The following is a 14,271-nucleotide window of genomic DNA, read 5'->3' on the forward strand; positions in this document are numbered from 1 at the left end:
AATTCGGAAATTGATTGGAAAATCGAATCAGAAATCGATGGGACGGAAAATCGACCGAAAAAATGCATCGTGTATACCCAGCATACAGTTGCCTATGAACAATACAATCTTAATCTATGTAATGTGGGGGAAAGCATCTATTCAAAGTCTTATCACTCACTTTACCCTTCTGCTATGTACAGTTAGTAAGATCGTACAATCAAGATTGCATTGTCAATGGATCAAATAGAAGGCTGTTTAGTGGTGTTTTTTGATAGGCAATTAGGATTACTGCAGATCTGGTTTTCACAGATGCTGCATGCAGCTTCTGGGGGCTGGTTGCCTTTTCAACCACCTCTGTCGAATTCAGTGTTTTGTGTTTCTCAAAGCATCTGATTTCAAAGACGTTTGACAACCTACTCTAAACGCCTTCAGCCTAGTTCACATTATAAATCGCTAGTGCAATAGCTGAGTGCTTTTGTGAGCGCTTTTCAAAGTGATTTTCTTGGTGATTTTTCAGCGATTTTCTTAAGCGGTTTTGTTTGGTGATTACCGGTTTTTTTTCCTGCATTCAATCAGGAGTGAACTCTTCGACCTGGAACTGAATCTATTTAATGTTATTTTTTTTTCAAAAGTGCTTACAAAATCGCTTTTCCAAGTGCTTTTTCAAGCGCTAGTGATTTTCCTATACCTTGCATTGAAGCGCAAGCGCTTAGGAAATGGTGCAGGACCCGGTTTGCGATTGGAAAGAAAGCTCATCGCTCATGTGAGAACACTCACATTTAGAATCATTGCACAAGTGCTTTTAAGTGGCTGGATGGTGTAATGGTTAAGGGCTCTGCCTCTGACACAGGAGACCGGGGTTCAAATCTCGGCTCTGCCTGTTTAGTAAGCCAGCACCTATTCAGTAGGAGACCTATTCAGCAAGTCTCCCTAACACTGCTACTGCCTATAGAGCGCGTCCTAGTGGCTGCAGCTCTGGCGCTTTGAGTCCGCCAGGAGAAAAGCGCAATATAAATGTTCTGTGTTTGTTTGTTTGTTGTTTAAGGGGATTTTAAAAATCAGCAGCGCTTAAAAAATAACGAAAGCACTCATGGGGCTTGATTCACTAAACTGTGATAACTCATATCATGGCTGCGCTAGCGTTTTTGCGCGCAATCGTGAATTGTTGTGCGCAGACGCAAATTTCCGCGTGAAAATTTGCGATTGCGCGTGAAAACGCTAGCGGGGCCATGATATGAGTTATCATGGTTTAGTGAATCAAGCCCCTGAACAAGCCCTTCAACTGCTTTGTACAAATATTCAGGCAGTTGGGAGAGGTTGGTTGGAAGCTGGAGGAGATTTGATGCCTCTTTCAGATGGACAAAAGAAATGTGTGCTTGCCGAGCTGTTCAGCATCACATCTGCTGCTGACCAGAGCAGTTCAGGTACGATTTTAATGTAGTCGAATGGCAGCAGTTGTAACACCATGGGCTCGATTCACCAAGCGGTGCAAAGTGTTAGCACCGTGGTGAAAAGGCCCTTATCGTGACTTCCGGTTCCGGCGCCCGCATGGCAGCAGCGAGAGGAGAAGGCTCCGACTGAGGACCAGAAAAACCCTCCCCGATCTCCAACAAAACTATCTGTGGGAGCTGGGTAGCACAGAGGCGCAGACACAGGACGTGACCGAGAGGCACCCGATGCTGCATGGACCGCTACATCACTCGGTCTACCGCAAGTACGCAGTTGCCCATGGAAGACAGGCCCAACAAGATGGCGGGCAGAGGAGCAGTAAAGGCGACACCAGGCAGGGCGCAAACGAAAGAAAGTGCGCAGAGAGAGGACACAGAGTGTGATACAGATGACCAGGGAGAAGAGGACAGGGGTAAGCAGAGCGACATTCATATAAATTACAAAAAGCTGGCGGAGGAAGTGGGAAAAGTGCTTGCCCCTGATATACAGGCCATTATAGAGAAAGCCCTGGCCAACTCCCTAAAAGTGATCAAAAAGGACATTACTGAACAAAAAAAGAGGATTACAAATGTGGAGCAACGTATAAGTGCTTGTGAAGATGATCTTAGTACAGCTAACACTAAAATTGAGAAACTCACATATGATAACACAGCTGCCTATGCACGCATAGAGGACCTAGAAAACAGGTCGAGACGGAATAACCTACGTGTAGTCGGAATAACAGAGGATATCCCCCCGGACCAGCTCAAAGAACTATGTTCAGAACAAATACCAAAGTTGCTGGGCCTACCATCGTCGCTCAAAGTGGAAAGGGCGCATAGGGTGGGCCCCCCAAGAAATAAGAACAAAAAAGGGCTTCCACGCATGGTCATGGCAAGGTATCTCGACTACGCAGACAAGGTAGCTCTAATGGCGGCATACAGAGCACAAGATCAAGATTTAACCATACGGAGCCACACAGTACGCCTCTTTAATGATTTCTCGGCAGAGGTATCACAAAAGAGAAAAGCCTTTGGCAAAGTGTGCAATTCTCTCTACAGCAAAAAGCTCAAGTTTGCTTTAATGTACCCAGCAGTTCTAAAGGTAACAGACCACGATGACAACATCCATACATTTGACACACCGGAGCAAGTGGTAACCTTTCTGGAAGGCCTGGATACTGCTGAAAATCCAACAGACTCTGCCGACTAGGTATAGCAACCGGCAAAGAGAACTTACAATCCACCACGAATATTCAAAAGGACCTAATGTAAGGCGCAGAATCATAATAAGTTTTAAGAATTACTATGCATTATAAGTAACTAAAAACTGATAAGCAAATATAAGTATAACCATTGACTAGATATAATTATCTGTGCAAACTGCGCTAACATAACATAACATAACATAATGTTTAAAGGTATATTTGACCTGGGATATTAGTCCTAGGCAGTAGATAGCAGGTTGTGTGAAGATGAAAAATCTCAATTATAAATAGAGCTATATACACATATATATGCAGAGATTTAAGAGTAAGAGCCATCCAGCATTTAAAGGATCGGGGAAAATGGGGTAAAACTGGTTTCCTTGTTAAAAGTCTGGGGTAAGGAGGGACAAATTCATGTGGGGAAGAAGAGAAGTCACTGACAGTGAGGGATTAATGGGGAATTTGTTAGGGTTAGGGAGGGGAGAGGGTGTTTTTTATGTTTGGAGTCTCTCAGCAAGTATAAAAGTTTTTCATCACAAATATAGCAAGCTGCAATCTGGATACATTCAACTGCAAAACCCAATTGGGATAGGATGAAACTAATTTCCTGGAATGTCAAAGGTATGCAATCCCCTGGCAAGCGGTCCCGTGTACTGCGCCACCTAGGAAAATTTAAACCGGACATTTGCTTGCTCCAGGAAACCCATTTAACAATAGATCAATATAAATATATGAGAAAATTCTGGGTAGGAGAAATATTGGGCTCACCAGCAATAGATAAAAAAGCGGGAGTTCTATATCTAATCAGTAAAAAGTTAAATTATAAAATACTAAGTCATGAACACGATGCAGAAGGAAGATGGTCCAGATTGCAACTGCAACTACCAGGGGAAATAATTATCTTATATAATGTATATGGTCCACATATAGAAAATACTAAATTCTTCCAGGTCCTGCAAAATAAAATTTTAGCTGAACAGACTGCAAAGGTAGTTGTGGGAGGAGACTTTAATACAGTGCCGAATCTCTGGGAGGATAGAAGTCATCCAAAAAAAGCTCTGCAATACAGGGATAAATATATTAAAACCTTTTTGGAAACATGTGCATTACTAGACACCTGGAGATACATGCATCCACTAGACCATGAGTTTACTTTTTATTCCCCCACGCATAAAACGCTATCTAGGATCGATCTTTTTTTAATACATGGTAGTTTAGCTTCCAGATTGACCAAATCCTCAATAGAGGATATGTTAATTTCTGACCACTCCCCAGTGCTGCTTGAACTGGAGGACTCCTTCCCCAGAGGTACAGACATTATGTGGCGTTTCCCAACGGCACTATATGGAAATGAAGAATTTGAAAGTAAACTGAAACTCTGGTGGCAAGAATATGCACTAGAAAATGATACACACAAACACAATCCAGCTCTTTTCTGGGAAGCAGGGAAAGCAGTGTTGCGTGGAAGAATAATTTCATATGTATCTGGTAAAAAAAAACAGGCGCATAAAAACTATGCCCAGGAAGTGATTAAGATTAGAGACGCGTATAACGATTTTAAACAAAATCCGTCGGAAAGCAGCAGAGAAAAATGGCAAGAAGCCAAAATGAAGGGAGATATCTGGTTTAAATTGCAGATAGAGCTCCAAAAACCATATACAAATCTTACCTTCCATAAATTTGGGGAAAAAGCAGGAAAACTGCTTGCAAACATGGCAAGGCTGAAGGGGAAAACACAACAAGCCTTACAATTGAGAAATCAAAAGGGGGAACTTCAATCTAATCCTAAAGTCATAAATACGATCTTCAAAGATTTTTATGAGAAGTTATATTCTTCCACGCATCCTGACATTTCAGATCTATCAGAGGCATTGGCCACCCTACCTGTCAAGAAACTCACTGATGACCAAATAAATGAACTAAATGTTGAGATAGGAGTGCAGGAGATCAGGGAAACGATTAAAAGCCTATCAAACCAGAAATCACCAGGACCCGATGGGTACTCTGCTGAATTTTACAAAATATTAAAACAGGATGTAGCTGAGCACCTTGCCACGCTATTTAATCACATAATGAAAACTGAAATTTATCCAGAAACGGGAGCAACAGCCTATGTTAAACTGCTCCCCAAGGAGGGAAAAGATTTATGTGAAGCAGCAGGATATAGACCCATCTCCCTTATAAATCAAGACGCTAAGATTTTATCAAAAATATTAGCAGAACGCTTAGCCCAGTTAATGCCAGACCTAATTCACACAAACCAAGTAGGATTTGTAAGAGGTAGAGCGGGGGTCACGAACATACGAAAACTATTGACAATAATAGAACACGTGCGTGCTTACCCTAAAACATATAAATCATCTGCTGTCCTTGTGCTGGATGCTGAAAAAGCATTTGATAGTGTGGAGTGGGGTTGGCTGCTGGGGGTGATGCAGAAAATGAGGTTCTCTGGACCCTTCTTAAAAGCAGTAAAAGCTATGTACTTCTGCCCAAAAGCCAGAATAATGACACATGGATTCCTCTCGGAAGCACTTGAGATGCAAAGGGGTGTTCGGCAAGGTTGCCCATTGTCTCCTCTACTATTCAATATAGCGCTGGAGCCGCTGGCTATGCTTCTGCGAAAACACATAGCAGGACTAAAAGTAGGTGAGGTGGAGATCCAACAATCATTCTTTGCTGATGATATCCTCCTTTTCTTGAAGGATCCTTTGGCACAAATACCTAAAGTATTTGACATATTAACGGAATTCTCAGCTCTTTCAGGGTTAAAGATTAACAAAGATAAAAGTGAGTTAATGCCCCTTTCAAAACAGGCAGACACCAGACAATGGCCTACCCTAGGTCTGAAAGTAACACACTCCTATATAAAGTATTTAGGAATAAAAGTTCCTAGGGACCCAACACAGTTATATTCATTAAACTATGTCCCCTTGTTCCAGCAACTTAAAAACCAGCTGGAAAGATGGGACAAATTGCCACTAGGTATAGCAGGAAGAGCAGCCCTTATAAAAATGACAACGATGGGAAGGCTGCTGTACCCCATGCAAACAATCCCGCTCCTTATTCAGCACAAGGACATACAGACACTGGAAGCTGCCTTTAATAAGTTTCTGTGGAAGGGAAAAAAAACCCGTATTGCTCTTAAAAAACTCCAAATGAGCAAACAATTAGGGGGATTAAATCTTCCAAATATAAGACGATACAACTTAGCAGCGCTTCTTAGGCATGTCCAGGATTGGATCAAAGAAACAAGTAAGTGCTCAAATTTAACTCTAGAAGCAGAAATTGCGAAACCCTGGTCGCTCCTTGGCCTCCTGCACTCTAAACCAACAGAACTCCCAGTAAGACTTAGGCAAAATGTCATTTTCAGAGATACGGTATTAACCTGGAGAGCAGTCAGGAAACTATTAGGTGTACATTGTTTGGTATCCAAATATATGCCCATATGGGGGAACCCCCATTTTCCGATAAGTATCACGCAGAAATTCTTCTCTAGGTGGGACCAAAAAGGAATTACAAAATTGGGAAACCTCCTACACTTAGACACTGGCACGTGGATGTCCTTTGCTGATCTGCGTAAAAAATACTCAATAACAGCAGCAGATTTTTTTCCCTATCTCCAGATACAATCTTTTGTAAAGTCACACGTGGCAAATGTTTCAGCTATAGCGCTCCCAAACAACTTTGACAAATTAATAAATCCGGGAGGTCCCATAAAATCCTTATCGGAACTAGTAGCCTGCTTGGTAGAAATAGAAAAATCAAAAATGACACAGGGAAGTTTTAAAGCGTGGAATAAAGATTTCCAAACGGAAAATATAGGAGAGGGTATTATTCAGGGATTAGCTACATATAGATCTTATATAGTAAATGAACAGCATAGAACGTCTCACTTACTTTTCCTACATAGAGCTAAATATGCGTTTAATATCAAATATACACACCCTCCACCACACTATAAACCAGAATGCCCAAAATGTCTGGCACAAAATGCAAGTTTAAAGCATTGTATATGGGAATGTCAAGAGATAGATCATTTTTGGGAAAAAGTAATAGAATATGCAAATAAGCTATGTAAGAAAAAAGTCAAAAAGTCTTATCTATTATGTTTATTCCATCATCATGCAATACAAAATGAGAATAAATATGAAAATCCCTCTGAACTCTTCCATATTATACTAGCTACAGCCAAGCGAGTCATTTTTCAAGTTTGGATACAGCCATGTTCACCCACGCTGAAAATGCTTCAAAAGGAACTTCTATCACTCTTCAGCTTGGAAAAATTGCAGGTCTCTCAAAGCGTAGAAAAAAGGTCAAAAAAGTTCTTCAAAATATGGAGAAATTACATCATAGACACTTTTACGACCTCTGAGATAAATATGTTCATGAAGGACTTTGTGCTAACTACTTGGTACTGCATTGAAGACTTAAGTGACTCGCTAGGAGCTCTCAAATACCATCCTACCATCCTACCATTGAATGATTGACCAAATGAGATTTGCAATAAGATATTATCTATAATAAGGCTGCCGGCATGCTTACCACGAACCTTGATGAGAGACAGGGAGGGGGGAGGGGCCTTGGGAAAAGGGGAGGGATGGGTGATCTTTTCTGGATCAAGGTCTTTATCTGTATACATAAAGTTGTGGTTTTTTGACTATAACTGCCAAATGTAAGGGTCTGATTGTACTGTAACCTTGATCTATGATGTGGTTGAAAATGAAAATGTTAATAAAACATGTTTCAAAAAAAAAAAGGCCCTTATCACGCCTAAAGTCACTTTAGGCATGATAAGAAGAAACTCGCGCGAAGTTGCCGCGCGTACGCGCGTACGCGCGTAATTGCGCGCGCAACACCCGACGCTTCGCGCGAAGCTCCCATTAAGTCCTATGGGACTTTGCGCGCGCTCTCACGCGCGTACGCGCGGTAACTTCGCGCGAAGAGCAGGAAAAATCGGTGATAACTCAGTGGTGAAAAGGTTATCACGCCTAAAGTCTTTTAGGCGTGATAACTGGGTTATCACCGCTTTGTGAATCGAGGCCCATGTGTGTCAAGCGCTGACACGTGGTGGTATTACAGTGCAGCAGAGAACTGGGACAAATGTCTGAACCCAGCTGTGGCCACGCTCAGATGTGATTCTATGGAGGGGGGGGGGGGGGTGCCTGTCTAACGCCGGTACGGAGAATTAACAAGTGCCCAGCAGGTGCAGGAGAGCAGCTGACGAGGGGTGAATTCACTGCCTGTCAGCTGCCCATCTGAAAGTCACCTAACTGCAAAACTTCACCGCCGTCCATGTGAACCAAGTCTTACCGAGACAAAGTGTATTTTTTAAAAAAAACTATATATTACCGTTTCTCTGAAAAAAAGTCATACTCCAAAAATAAGCCGTAAAGTTCATAAAAAAGTCAATTTAAATAGGGTCCAGGTAGCTACGGTATAGAGGTAAAAAAGAGAGATCAATTGGCAATAGAATGCATCACTTCTGAATATGCAGATCATCTCTTTGTTGTCCTGATAGCTAAACACACCCCCATAACCGCGGGAATGAAATCATGTGTCAGCTTGTTAATATTACAGAGCCAAACTAATCCAACATGCATACAGATTGTTTCCGATTGGTTGATCCTCATCAGTGTATGGCATGGTTTAATATGGCTCTATGGGGTAGCACTTGAAACACCCTGCGTTACAGATTGCACAGCTCGTAGTGAGCCAGAACTCCTAGGAGTGTATAAGGGACTGAAAGAAGCCTCCTTACTAACCTGCTAAAGAAGTTTGCCTTCTTAAAACAGAAGGTATTTGCGATTATTCGGGTTGGAAAGAGCTCTGAGGTGTCCCACAATGCATCACTGCTTAATATGCAAATCATCTTGCAAATACCTTATAAGAGCTAGTTCACACTGTGTGATTTTTCCTCGCTTTGATGTTCGCCGGCGATCAGTAAAGCGCTGCTACTAATGTATCCCTGTGGAAACATTCACACAGCAGCATTTGCGTTTTCGATCAATCGCAAACACGCCGCATGCAGCATTTCAGGGGCGATTGCACAGTGATTGCGCAAGATTTCACCTACAAATCGCGAAGCCGAATGCGATCGCGGGTAGAGCGCCGAGTATGAATCGGCCCTAAAGTTTGGCAAGTGCCAAGCTGGCTCTTGATAAATGTAGATTGTTGTACATGGAAAAAGGAAATAGAGTCAATTATGAGAAATATATGATGGATTTCAGGGTTTGGAGATATAAACCCTATATATATATTCCTTGGGGGGGGGTGTTAGATGTAGATTATTGATTATTGTTAATGGAAAAATAAGACATCCCCTAAAAATAGCCCCTAATGCATCTTTTGTACCATAACAATTAATGTAAGACCCGGTCTTATTTTTCAGGAGACATGGTATTTACCAGGGCTGTGGAGTCGGAGTCAGAATAGAGGAGTCGGCGCAAATTTTGGGTATCTATAGTCAGAGTTGGGGGAAAAAAATGCACAGACTCCTAATGACTTTAAACTGTAATTAAAAGAGAAAATATGATAAAATTATTTCTCAGATATCATAAATAACTTATGTATACAGAAATAGCAGTGCCTACAAAAATGAGATAAACCAAATAAAAAACACAAGTTATTTGTGCTTCTGCAATAAAACAGTCACTGTATTTTTAAAATCGGATATACACAGGAGCGTAACTACAGGGAAGCAGCCCGTATGACCGCAGGAGGGCCCAGAGCAGAAAGGGGCCCCTTCACTTCCTCCGATAAAGGGGTCCATCCATCAGATTTGATATTTTTGTTGTGGCTACACTTTTTAAGGGTGTGAAGATTGTCCACAGCTGTTCTATGACCCTTGCATGATGGGCCCCCAGGCTGTAAAGGTCAGGGGAAAGGGCAGGGCTGCGGAGTCGGTACAAAAATCATCCGACTCCAACGTTTGTGAAACCTCCGACTCCAGGTACCCAAAATTGACTCCACAGCCCTGGGAAAAGGTATGAACACTGGGGGTACCATCAATTTTTGCTGCATATAATAATTTGCTAATAACATCTATGCTGTAAGAATAAAGCTTGATGTGTACTTGTGTCACTAGTAGGGATGGTCAATGAGATGCAAATAATTCTGCACTGATGCAGGTTTATGCACATTTTGTATGCAAATGTATGCACTCCCCTTGCTCATGAATTAATAAAACATGCTGTTAAATTTGAAGTTGGTGACTACAAATTAAAGTGAACCAGAGATGAAGCACCCTCGAGTATTTTACCATATATATCAGTGGGAACATGACAGTAAACATCTTCCCTGCTCTCTGTTTCTTCCTTCACTGCTCCGCCTGCTTGTTATCAGCCCTGATAAAATCCCCAACTGAGCATTCAGTCTGGCTTTGCTCAGGAATCATTACAGCCGAGATTGTCTTCTCTGATGTCTTTTCAAGCCCAAGCCTGCCCCCTTCTGGCTCTGCTATAATGACTCAGCTATAATGATTCCTGAGCAAAGCCAGACTGAATGCTCAGGTAGGGATTTTATCAGGGCTGATAACAAGCAGGATAAGCAGTGAAGGATGAAATAGAAAGCAGGGTAGGTGTTTTCTCTAATGTTCCCACTGATATATATGGTAAAATACATGAGAGTGCTTCATCTGGTTCACTTGAAGTTACACAGTAGTACTATTTTCTACATATGTGCTCCCTGCAGAGCGGTTATGAATCACAACCCCACTCATGCATCATTTTTCAGAGATTCAGCTTGAAAGAATGCGCAGACATATTCCTTCAAAAATCGATCTTAAAATCGCTTCGCAAAATAACAATCGCAAAACATTTAGCAATGTTGCAATGCAATTCTTGAATGAATGTGTGTTGTTGCACATCCATTCAAGCAGAATCGCTCAGAATAAATATTACATGCAGCTTGCTTGCGATTTCAACCGAATCGCAATGCTGCTTTGGGTACCTCCTCATAGGGTGACACTAGCGCTTTGCCAAACGCATCGCCATCCCCCTTCTGATGTGAATCATCCCTAACTGTCCAGTCTAGCTTAGGTTACAGACAGCGGAAGTGCTATATAACTGCTTTATGGGGCAGCGATGCTGCTATTATGCAGAGCAGACTGCTGATGACACCCCCAGCTGAGTGATGTCAGGCAGAAATAACTGTCAGCTGTGTTAGGTGTGTGTCAGACAGTCAGTCATATTCCCCAACAAGAAGTATCTGCCTGCCCACTTATAACCATGCATGTTCAGGCAACCCAAAAGTGCTTGTTTATGGCAGGATCTCCCCCCAAAAAGGTATTGATTTAGGAATGGTGGCTGAATGCAGCCAGGTGATAGCTGACTGCAATTATAAATCCGACACACAGAAAGAATGCTTGCATTGCCTACAGTCCCTTGCTGTGTGATGTACTCCCCTGCTCTATAAGGATGTAATACCTTTTAGACGGATATCTAATTATTAAGCCGGCATTCTCAACTCCACCCTCTGAGCAGTCAGAAGTCCAGTTTATTTACGTGTGCATTCTGGCCCGCCAGGGCTGGAGCACATAACAGAGCCCTACAACAGCCGCAGATGGGGGGGCTGCAGATATCACCCTGTCAGTCACCCCTCAGCTGCACCTTTCCTGTTGTTCCTGCAGCCGGTATACTGGATACTGGAATCGCCAGTCTGACTGATGACTATGGGTTTATATATTATGACTTCTGTCAGTAACATATGCCATAGCTTAAATATGACATAGCTGGACTTCTTTTCATTTTCTGCAGAAGATAACTTAGGGGGGGATCACCACTGTTATTGATCACCACAGCTTCATCACACATGCAGCCATGTCCTATTCCAGCACCTTGGTGTTTGCAATCCCAACACTATGCAGCTAATAACTCTGCTCTTTCAGTCTGTCACATTAAATTCCTTTGCATTCTGTAGGCTTCTTGTTGCTGTCAGATGTCTTTTTCTTTGCCGTGGCATTAACTATAAGTATCAGCAATCTGTTATATGGCATCTGACAATTAGGGTGTCATGTTCTCTAATGTTGTATTACATAACCTGCACAGTATAGGTCTCTGCTATGGATTGGTGAACCTTTGCACCTTGCCTCTGGTCTGATATTGATCACTGATCTATTATATTCATTGTTGCATTTTACAACCGTCCCTTTGTTTAGCAATAAGGCACTTGCAAGCCTCATTTTATACTGGTAATATAGCTGTGATTGCTATAATACTGCACCTTTGCATCTAATGGAATGGTAACTTGCCTCTCCTAATCATGTATGTCAATCAATGCATTAATATAATTGGAATTCAGTCAGATAATGACTTCCCCATAACTATTACTTGACTATAGTACTTTATTATTGACGTGTGTGCATCAGTGTTGTTCCCATAACCTTCCCATTGATTTGTCAAGATTCTGAATCCATCATTGATCTGGTATGCCTTCCCACAGTCTATGGCATCTGAGTGCCAGGCGCAGCTGTTATGTGCTTCTCCTGTGCTCTGTTTTCCTGCCTCTAGGTCTGCTGTTATAGAAGACCTGCCAATTACATAACTGTCTGCCTGTATCACTTCTGCACTGAATGTATGTGCACTGGTGCCTGGTAACTGTCCAGACTATCGCTGTTGTATTATATGACCCCATCATCCTAGCTCACTCTAGCATTACATGGCCACGGTGTCTGAAACGGACCTATTTCAAGGTCTGTTGTAGCATCTGAAGCATTGTTTACTGCTTTATCTGGTAGTTTTCAGTGTATGTCACATTATCCATCAATATAACGTATTTTCCCTACAATTGTTCTATTATGTGATCTGCTGTGTGAATCTCCCACAAATCTCCACTGTACTGTATGATTGACAGTATACCTATTAACTGCTGTGCTATGTTGGGTTTCATTAATTGCCTGCTGTATGACCTGCTGTAGGTTTTGGTGTATCTCTGCTGGTTGGTGACTATCTAGTAAGTATAACAATTGCTAGTACAAGATTAGTTACAACTTATTCTGTCTTTTCTCTATTCCCTTCCATGCAAACTTATTTAATGTACCCATCCCTGTTTCACATGTCCCTCATGCTATTACTATCCTGACCAATATGACCTGTTTTCTAATTCAAGCTATCATAATTTTAATTAACCATGTTTCATAATTGTCTGTCTGTTACTGATGACCTTTATACCAATCTAGTAAGTCATCTCTCAGCATTGCATGACCCCAATCTCGTTTACATTGTTGCTACCACTATGGTATCATTTGATGACCTTACTGTCCTGTCTTGATTATTTTTATTATACCATAGGCCTCATATACCCTCTATTTTGTCAAAACTTGTTTTTTGTTTATGAACTATTAAATATTAACCCTATATCACCTATAACATTCATTATCGATCACAGACTGTTTTGCTACTCATGGGTTGTTGGTCTTTGATATAGTACGTGACCTCTAAACTTGTAATGAAAAAGTCCCTCCCCTTTTACCTGTCCTATGTGAACAGTGATTACATGATGACCTATGGCACGTTGGCGGTTATATTTGAGTAGCTTTTTTGACATACTTTGTGATGTCATACATGCAGGCCATAATAACTAGTGATGACGCTCACCTTGATCTCGTACACTTTGAGTTTCCTACGTAATGTTGCATTCTCTCTCTCCAGGGCACTCAGACGTTCTTTAATGTCTCCATACGCAGTTATCAAGGCAAAATGGGAAGCGGAACACATATCCCCCGACTGGTCAGTATTGGGACTATCAACCCAGTCCTCCTCCTCTTCTTCCTCTTGCGCCAGTGTCTCCTGTGCAATGATGCTGATGTCATCGCCAAACACTGAGTCCATGGCCAGGTGCAGTGGGAGAAGCCAAGTGGCGTGGTTCCCGCTGCACACTGCGCCCTGTGAGGACGGCAGTGTTCCTTTGGACGTGTCCCACAAGCAAGGGGTTTCCACTGTAGCGGGAAGTTAGAGCCAGCACAGTCTGGAAGTCTTGACCACAGCAGATAGGATGGTTTATGGCAACTTCTATGCATGCACTGGACAACACAACATATCCTCGAAAGCTCAAGTACAGCTGTCAAATAGCCAAAGGGTCAATTCCTCAGTGGTGCCCTATTGCACATGTAGGAGCCGGGGGCCTGTTCCAAGCTGGGGAAGAGACAAGCAGAGATGCAATGGTGCTGATGCTGTGCACATTTAATCTGTCACACACTCACCACTATTCCAAATACACAGGAAGCTGTGCTGTCTCGCCTTGTAGGTCCATCTCGTTTGTTATGGTAAAGGACTGGCTGCTATCGTCCTGCTGTATCACCATGCTCCCTCCTCTCCTTCCCAGAGCCCTCCTCTTTTCCTCTCCATTCAGTCTGCACACCCCGTGACACAATGACATCAGTTCCTCTGAATCACCGACTCAGGGATTCTTCAAGACGGTTTGCAGCAGCCCTGTGATACAGCCTCGTATCCCAGCATGATAACTGCAGCGTGCGAGTGATGCCGAGTGCCGAGGAGACACAAGCAATGGGATCAGGGCAAGCGCTTGCTGTTTCCCACTCGTATGTAATCCACCCACAATCAATCCAAAGACAGCGAGCAATAATTTACATCATACATGTTTCTACAGGCACTTTAAAAATATCCTCCCCTCAAATCCCCCTGTATATATATACATAT

The 14,271-nt window shown here is 42.3% G+C and overlaps 1 protein-coding gene across 1 annotated transcript in view; it reads right to left on the reverse strand.

The window, feature by feature from the left end:
- TBKBP1 (TBK1 binding protein 1) overlaps positions 1-13,946 on the reverse strand; it is a 166,007-nt gene extending 152,061 nt beyond the window's left edge. Inside the window, exon 1 of the mRNA XM_068264146.1 lies at positions 13,210-13,946. Within this exon, the coding sequence (XP_068120247.1) occupies positions 13,210-13,443 (234 nt within the window). The 5' untranslated portion in view covers positions 13,444-13,946. The remainder of the gene's footprint in view (positions 1-13,209) is intronic.
- Between the last annotated feature and the right edge of the window lie 325 nt (positions 13,947-14,271).

Source organism: Hyperolius riggenbachi, chromosome 12 (genome assembly GCF_040937935.1).
Source record: "Hyperolius riggenbachi isolate aHypRig1 chromosome 12, aHypRig1.pri, whole genome shotgun sequence".
NCBI lineage: Eukaryota > Metazoa > Chordata > Amphibia > Anura > Hyperoliidae > Hyperolius > Hyperolius riggenbachi.